This window comes from Mus pahari, chromosome 9 (assembly GCF_900095145.1).
Source record: "Mus pahari chromosome 9, PAHARI_EIJ_v1.1, whole genome shotgun sequence".
Taxonomy (NCBI): Eukaryota; Metazoa; Chordata; class Mammalia; order Rodentia; family Muridae; genus Mus; species Mus pahari.
Window position 1 is genome coordinate 48,269,476 of NC_034598.1, and position 7,768 is coordinate 48,277,243.

Here is a 7,768-nt window from a genome sequence, read left to right on the forward strand (position 1 = left end):
GTAGACCAGGTTGGCCTCGAACTCAGAAATCCGCCTGCCTCTGCCTCCCAAGTGCTGGGAGCAAAGGCGTGCGCCACCACGCCCGGCTCAGTCAGTGCTCTTAACTGCTGAGCCATCTCTCCATCTCCAGCCCGGCAGCCAGATTTCTAAGTTCGAGGCCAGCCTGGTCTACAGAGTGAGTTCCAGGACAGCCAGGGCTATACAGAGAAACCCTGTGGGGGGCGGGGGGGAAACAGTGCCAAAAGAACACAAACTCATCAGGTTAGGCTCCTGTCTCAAGTGTTCAAAAGCTTATACAACTTAAGAAGACTCGTTTGTCTATGTTAGGGATCACCATGAGTCAAGGTTAGTCTGGGCTAGAGTAAAGTCCTATCTTAACCTAAAAATAGGGGTAGAGGGTTTGAAGATAGCTCAGCAGGGTCTGCCCACACAAAATCAGATGAGGTAGCACATAACCCTAGCACTCCTACAGTGAGATGGGGAGGCAGACACAGAAGAATCCTTAGAAGCTGGGAAGCCAACTCACCTTGAATAGGCAGCACGGAACAAGAGATTCTGTCTCAAACAAGATAGCAGACAAGAATGGACACTGGAGTCTGTCCTGACTTCCACAGATCACATGCATTTGTACAAAGGACACACAAAGATTACAAACAATAACAAAAGTCTCACCTCTGCATTCCTCTTACAGCCAGTTTCACTAACTTTCCAAACTACTAGCAACGATGTTTATATATGTCATGTTTCAGTAACATAAATATTTTATAATAGTGTTCACTACACTAAGACACTATTACAGATCTTTCTGGTTCTCTCCACTATATAGTTCCTTTTATCATGTGTGATTATAAATCTGGTTGCTATAGTTCAAGACATTCTCAACCACAATCCAGTCTTTCTAACAGAGTCAGAATAACTATACTGCCAGATTTTTCAGAAATTTGCACTTGATATGGACTTCTATTTCAATGCAAATTTTTTGTCCTTCCTATTTCAAAGATTATTCCTTTTCTTGGAACTAAAGTCCCCAACTTCTCTTATAAAAAAAAAAAAAAAAAAAAAAAATAAATAAATAAAAAAAAAAAAAAAAAAAAAAAGGAAAGTGTTTTTTGTTGTTTTGAGACAGGATCTTTCCATGTCACCCTGGCTGTCCTGGAACTCACTATGTAGACCAAGCTAACCTGGAACTCACAGAGATTCACCTGCCTCTGTCTCCTGAGTGCTAGGACTAGAGACATGCACTACTATGCCCAGCTTGAAAAGAGGTTTTTTATTTGTTTTGTTGTTGTTGTTGTTTGTGGTTTTTCAAGGCAGGGTTTCTCTGTGTCACTTAGGCTGTCCTGGAACTTGACTGGCCTTAAACTCACAGAGAATCATTTGCCCCTGCCTCTTGAGTGCTGGGATTAAAGGCATGTACCACCACTCGACTTAAGAAGTGTTTTTTTAAGGCATTAAAAACCCAAAATTAGCCGGGCCTGGTGGTGCAGGCCTTTTAATCCCAGCACTCGGGAGGCAGAGGCAGGCGGATTTCTGAGTTTGAGGCCAGCCTGGTCTACCAAGTGAGTTCCAGGACAGTCATGACTATACAGAGAAACCCTGTCTCGAAAAACAAAAACAAAACAAAACAAAAAAACAAAATTGGCCAGGAGAGGTGGCACTTGCCTTTAAACCAAGCACTGGGAGAGACAGACAGAGCTTAGTAATTCTGAGCCAGCCTTAGAATTCAAGGTCGGGAAGAGCTATATAGAAAGTTCCAGTCTCAAAGATAAATGAATAAAACAGAAATTCTAAGTCAATCCAAAAAGTCAGATTATTCAGTCATGGTCAACACTAGAGTCTAACACTGTCTTCAAGGCCAGAATTTATATAGGTTCTTAACCAGAGGTCTATGGACTCCTCAGGGCTACAAGGTAATTTTGTGGAGCCCATTAAATTGCATGCAAAGTATTGTACATGCCTTTTTCTGGGGAGAGGGTCCATACCTTTCATCAGAGTTTCAAAGATATCTGTGACCTCCAAAAGTTTAAGAAGTGCTCTAGAGAAAAAAGCAAAAACAAGCAAATGTGATTAAAGAGTAAGTCCTGCTTACACCCTCAGGACTGCCTCGTGTTCTCTTAAGACTATATACCTGAAATCAGGTCAGAAAACATTAGATAAGAGAGGTACTCAATAAAATGCAAACTTATTAACTAACAAATACTAGTATGGTGGAAGGAGGAACTCCATAAACATATACAATATCCATAAAGGAAAGTCGTGGAACAACTGGTGATTTACTCCAGGATTTCAAAAGGGGAAACAAGAGAATACCGAATAGCCCACTCATTTTTAATCTTTCACTTAAAAATTAATTTTCTGTGTATGTTTTGTTGGATGTATAACAGTACAGAACTACATAACTTATATAGATTAAAAAATGGAGGTAGTTGCTCAATTCTTCCTTATTTGTTCATGTAATCATTAGAAGACTTATAATCCATTATAGCTACATCAAGTTAACAGTAACTAGAATAACATAAAAATCCAATAATGAAATTTGAGAGTCCAACAGTTAAAAAACACATTTGCTTTCAAACAATAAAGTCACCTTAACAGACTAAATTATAGGGGCTTTTTCTAAGCACCTTCATTTACAAATTTTAAAGACAAAAACGCAGCAATTTTTAAGTTTTTTTTTTCAAAATTAAAAAAAGTTTTCTGTGTGTGTGTGTGTGTGTGTGTGTGTGTGTGTGTGACACAGAAAGCAGGTGCCTGAAGACACTGAAGAGAAAATCAGATCCCCTGAAGCTGGTGTGTGTAGTCAGGTGGTTGTGAGCCACTTGATGTTGGTGCTGGAAACCAAACTGAGGTTCTCTGGAAGAAAGAGTGCTCCTAACCACTAAGTCATTTCTCCAGACCCAATTATTAACTATTAAGGAAAGAACGAAGGGGCCGGGCGTGGTGGCTCACGCCTTTAATCCCAGCACTTGGGAGGCAGAGACAGGCGGATTTCTGAGTTCGAGGCCAGCCTGGTCTACAAAGTGAGTTCAAGGACAGCCAGGGATATACAGAGAGAAACCCTGTCTCGAAAAACCAAAAAAAGGAAAGAACGAAGGAAGGAAGAGTTGATGTCATGGATGGAGGGATGGCTCAACAGTTAAGACCCCAGACTGTTCCTTCAGAGGACCCAGGTTCAATTTCCAGCACATACATGGAGACTAAAAACTATCTGTAATTGAACAGGTACACAGACATACAAAATACCTGTACACATAAAATAAATAAATATTTTTTTAAAAATCATCACAATCCAATAATTTAAAACAACTATTAAAAAAAAAACAAAAAACAAGCCAGGCGGTGGTGGCACACGCCTTTAATCCCAGCACTCGGGAGGCAGACAGATCTCTGAGTTCGAGGCCAGCCTGGTCTACAAAGTGAGTTCCAGGACAGCCAGGGCTACACAGAGAAAACCTGTCTCGAAAAAACAAAACAAAAAAGACAAAAACAAACAAACAAACAAACAAACAAAAAGAACTGGGCATGACAGTGAATGTCTCTAATCCTGATACCTGGGAGGCAGAAAAGTAGGATCTCTGTGAGTTTCAGGCCAGCTAGAGCTACAGAGTGAGATCATGTCTCAATAAGAACAGGTCTCAGTTTTTATTAAGTTTGATTTCTATGAGATTCCCAGAATAAGGTGATCAAAACAACTGGTAAAGCTTCTTCTGAAACACAAACAATAATCAACATAGTTTCCTTTTTTTATTATTTTATTTATTTTATGTATATGAGTACACTGTAGCTGTTTTCAGACACGCCAGAAGAGGACACCAAATCTCATTACAGATGGTTGTGAGCCACCATGTGGTTGCCGGGAATTGAACTCAGGACCTCTGGAAGAGCAATCAGGGCTCTCAACTGCTGAGCCATCTCTCCAGCCCTCAACATAGTTTCTTAATTCTTCTTAAGAGGAATTATTGTCCTTACAAAATAATAATTGAAGGGCAAGTCTACATACAAGAAAAGAACCTCGGGTTACCAAAATCTACAACTCAATAGGTCCTGTGGTTCAAGAATGTCATCAAGAAGTGACACCAAGGCATCATGAAAAGATGGCTCAGTTGTAAAGAACATTTACTGCTCTTCAGGACCCAAATTTTCTACTCTCAGCACCCACATCAGGCTGCTCACAACTGCCTGTAACTCCAGCTCCAGGGGATCCAACACCCTCTTCTAACCTCCAAGAGCATACATCATACACTCACACAGACACATGTAAATAACAAAATTAGATCCAAAAGGGGAGTTGGGGGTGACACCAAGAAAGCTGGGATCCTTCCCATAGATTAAAAGGACAAACAAAATCCTAAGGTTTTCTTTTTTTGTTGTTGTTGTTTTTTTGTTTTTGTTTGTTTGTTTGTTTGTTTTTCGAGACAGGGTTTCTCTGTATAGCCCTGGCTGTCCTGGAACTCACTCTGTAGACCAGGCTGGCCTCGAACTCAGGAATCCGCCTGCCTCTGCCTCCCAAGTGCTGGGTTTAAAAGGCATGCACCACCACGCCCGGCAATCCTAAGGTTTTCAAACATACTTCATACACCTCTAATATCTACCCTACACGTTCTCTCTCTAGAGGTAGGATAGTCAGGAGAGGGCAGGATGCTGAGAACCTCCTGAGAAAACTCGAAAAACTTTTAGGGCTAATGTGTTTACCATCTTACAACCTTTTGGAGATGCCTCTGCCCCAGGTTTTCACCGAGAAACCTATCTTAAGGCCTCTCCTCTCCTTGATTTAAAAATTCGGGTGCGGGGTCTTAACCCCACCTTGTTAAAAGAGAACGGCAGCACTTTCTGAGTTATGTTTGGGACATATTCAGCTAAACATACAAAAATGCCACCATATGTTAACTGAGGAATCTCAGCTTTGGGACAAGAGGAGTGACTACATCAATTCGGGGGGGGGGGGGCAAACAAACAAACCATAACTTTGGGTCAGCATGGGACACGGGAGGAACACTGACGTAATGAAGAATAAATGAGAAAGAAGTATAAAAGATAGAAGGCGCTTCACAGCCGGGTGGGGAAGGGTGGCAGATAATAAAAACAATGAGAAGAACAGGTAACAGCAGGTAAACACCAGGTAACGATAGCAATAAAATACTGAGGAGAAACGAAGTTCAAGGTAGGCCTAAGAAAGGAGGCACAAAACTACAACGGGAGCCAGGAAAGAAGTGTAAGCAGGCGCCTGACAGGAAAACACGTGGGATAAGGCGGCGCAGGGCCCCGGGTAGAATTTAGGCTCCAGAAAACCCCACCTCAGGCTCCCCCGCGTAACGGTACCTTCAGCTTGTGAAGCTCCACCGTCTCGGCCGCCATCTTGCTGCGCCTTACTCCACCGACCCCACCGCTGCCCCCCACCTCAGGCGCTGAGGCTCATCCAACCAATCGCTGTCACTCTTGCTCCCACCTCACACCAACGGCTCTTCCCATTAGTCAGTGGCGGCGCCGTTCTCACGCCTCTTGGCCACTTTCCACGGCTCTCTAAAAAGGTGGACCCGGAGAAGGGCGGGGTTTGCATAGCCTAACGAGAGAAAAGACGACCAATTGTACGTCTCCATCGCGTAACCAACCAATGATTGGGGACAGCGCGGATTCTGTTCCGCCAATAGGGAGAGCGCAGACAGGGCGAAAGTCGGCCACTTCCTGGAGACCACAGGTGTAAGAGCCAGCGCTGTGCCCCAAGCAGGACGGGCTCCTGAAGCTGGCAGGTACGGGCCGCTTGAAACTTTAAAAAGGTTACAGAGAGAAATCGGTGGGAGTATTGGGAAGGGCGGCGAAACGACAACCTTAGATTCGAGAGGTCCCGTGAAGAAAGTGACTTGCGAAACTGGGATTCTGGGAGGAGCATGGGCGGACTCTGTACTTGATTTGGGGAGTTAGGGGACAGGCAAGAGCGGGTTAAAACAAAAAACAAACCTAAGCATTAGAGCTAGCAGAAGTTTAAAAGCTAAAACCGCCCCTAGAAGGGAAGAACTCTATTTCTTCAGGGACTGAGCTCAGACCCCTTCCTAGACTAATTTAAAAGGTGGGTAAGTTCTTGCAGTGCCCCACGTTCAGTGAAGGGATGAAATTGCTCTGCTGCTGACAATGCCAAGTGGGTGAGCGACAGGATGAACAAGCCCCAGGAAAAAAGGATGGGGACTAGAGGTAGCTTTACTCTCAGTGCCTTCTTTATTGGTCCCTTGATTAACTGAATAGCTTTCTTGTGGAACTCTGGGTATGTGTGACCTCTTTATAATTCATTAACTTCCTCAAGAGAGTAAATTAAAATACTCCCAATTCCTCTGATCCTTCAAACAAGTGTCACAGTCTAAACATACTGCTTTATACTTAGTTGAAATGTAAAAACCCCACTTGTGTGAGTATACACACTAACAACTGAAGGTACGGAAGTCAGAAGACAGCTTTCCGGAGTTGGTTATCTATCACCTTCCACTGGATGGGTCCTGGGGATCCAACTCAGGTCTTTTAGGCATGGTGACAAATACCTTTTCCAGCTAAGCCATTTCGAAGACCCTCTTGCCTTTTTGTTTGTTTTGGAGAAAGGCTTAAACAGTTCTCATGCCTCAACCTCCTAAGTTCAGGGGTTACAAGCATGAGCCCCACCCAGCTGCTTCACATCTTCTCAAGCTTTAACCAAGTCTTCAGTGTTTCCTTTTTTGCATGGTAGGGAAATCCTTTCATCCCAAGACTTCAGGGGATTTTGGCTTTTCAGGAGACAACTGGGGAACAAGCTCAATCAGGGCTAATGAGGAAACTGAATTGGACTCCTGCCTGATCCCTCACTGTGGTAGGATGAATGTGGGGGTGGCACACAGCGAAGTAAACCCCAACACTCGAGTGATGAATAGTCGGGGCATCTGGCTGGCCTACATCATCTTGGTAGGACTGCTGCATGTGGTTCTCCTCAGCATCCCTTTCTTCAGCATTCCTGTTGTCTGGACCCTGACCAACGTCATCCATAACTTGGTGAGCACTAAACCAAACCCTGTACCCAACCCAGGTCTATCCCAACCAAAACAAAGTCACCAGCTGTTGGGGAATTTATGTCTTCCTTTTGGGATCTTGACCCAAAGGACTACTTCTGCCCCTTATGCTGTCCCTTCCCTCTTTCCAGGCCATGTATGTCTTCCTGCATACAGTCAAAGGGACACCCTTTGAAACGCCTGACCAAGGAAAGGCTCGGCTTTTGACACATTGGGAGCAGATGGACTATGGACTACAGTTTACCTCCTCACGAAAGTTCCTCAGCATCTCTCCTATTGTACTGTGAGTCTGGGTGTGGAGGAGATGCTGGGTTGGAAATGGCTCTACTGACCAGGGAAAAGGTACTAGGGGTTAGGGAAATGGTTTAGTTAGTCAAGTGCTTGCCATAAAGGGAAAGGATAAGGACTTGAGTTCAATCCCTGGCACATATGTAAAGCCAGATGTGGCTATGTACAACCATGGGTGCCTATAATCCAAGCACTGAAGAGTTAGAGACAGGAAGATCCCTAGGGCTCGCTGGCCAAGACAGTTTAGCCAAATTGCTGCACTTGAGAGTTAGAAAGCAACCCTGGCTCCAAAAAAGAGAGAGGGAGAGGGAGGGGGAGGGGGAGGGGGAGAGGGAGAGGAGAAGAAGAGAAGAGAAGAGAAAAAGAAAGTGGAGAGCAATTCATGCCCTGGCTCCAAAAGAGAAAGAGAGAGAGAGAGAGAGAGAGAGAGAGAGAGAGAGAGAGAGAGAGAGAAG

At 44.1% G+C, this 7,768-nt stretch overlaps 2 protein-coding genes across 6 annotated transcripts in view; one reads left to right on the forward strand and one right to left on the reverse strand.

Annotated features, from left to right (window-relative positions):
• The window catches only part of Sarnp (SAP domain containing ribonucleoprotein), a 63,077-nt gene extending 57,701 nt beyond the window's left edge, over positions 1 to 5,376 (reverse strand). For 3 of the 4 annotated variants that reach the window (XM_029542286.1, XM_021204261.2, XM_029542285.1), the window contains exon 1: positions 5,320 to 5,376. In XM_029542286.1, the coding sequence (XP_029398146.1) occupies positions 5,320 to 5,355 (36 nt within the window). In that variant the 5' untranslated portion in view covers positions 5,356 to 5,376. Of the gene's footprint in view, positions 1 to 1,982; positions 2,036 to 5,319 lie in introns of all 4 variants that reach the window. The other variant, XM_029542287.1, reaches the window with a different exon arrangement.
• Positions 5,377 to 5,676: 300 nt separating this feature from the next.
• Positions 5,677 to 7,768, forward strand: part of Ormdl2 (ORMDL sphingolipid biosynthesis regulator 2) — a 3,034-nt gene continuing 942 nt past the window's right edge. Inside the window, exons 1-3 of one of the 2 annotated variants that reach the window (XM_021205294.2) lie at positions 5,677 to 5,747; positions 6,834 to 7,008; positions 7,157 to 7,308. In XM_021205294.2, the coding sequence (XP_021060953.1) occupies positions 6,835 to 7,008; positions 7,157 to 7,308 (326 nt within the window). In that variant the 5' untranslated portion in view covers positions 5,677 to 5,747; position 6,834. Of the gene's footprint in view, positions 5,748 to 6,754; positions 7,009 to 7,156; positions 7,309 to 7,768 lie in introns of both variants that reach the window. The other variant, XM_029542195.1, reaches the window with a different exon arrangement.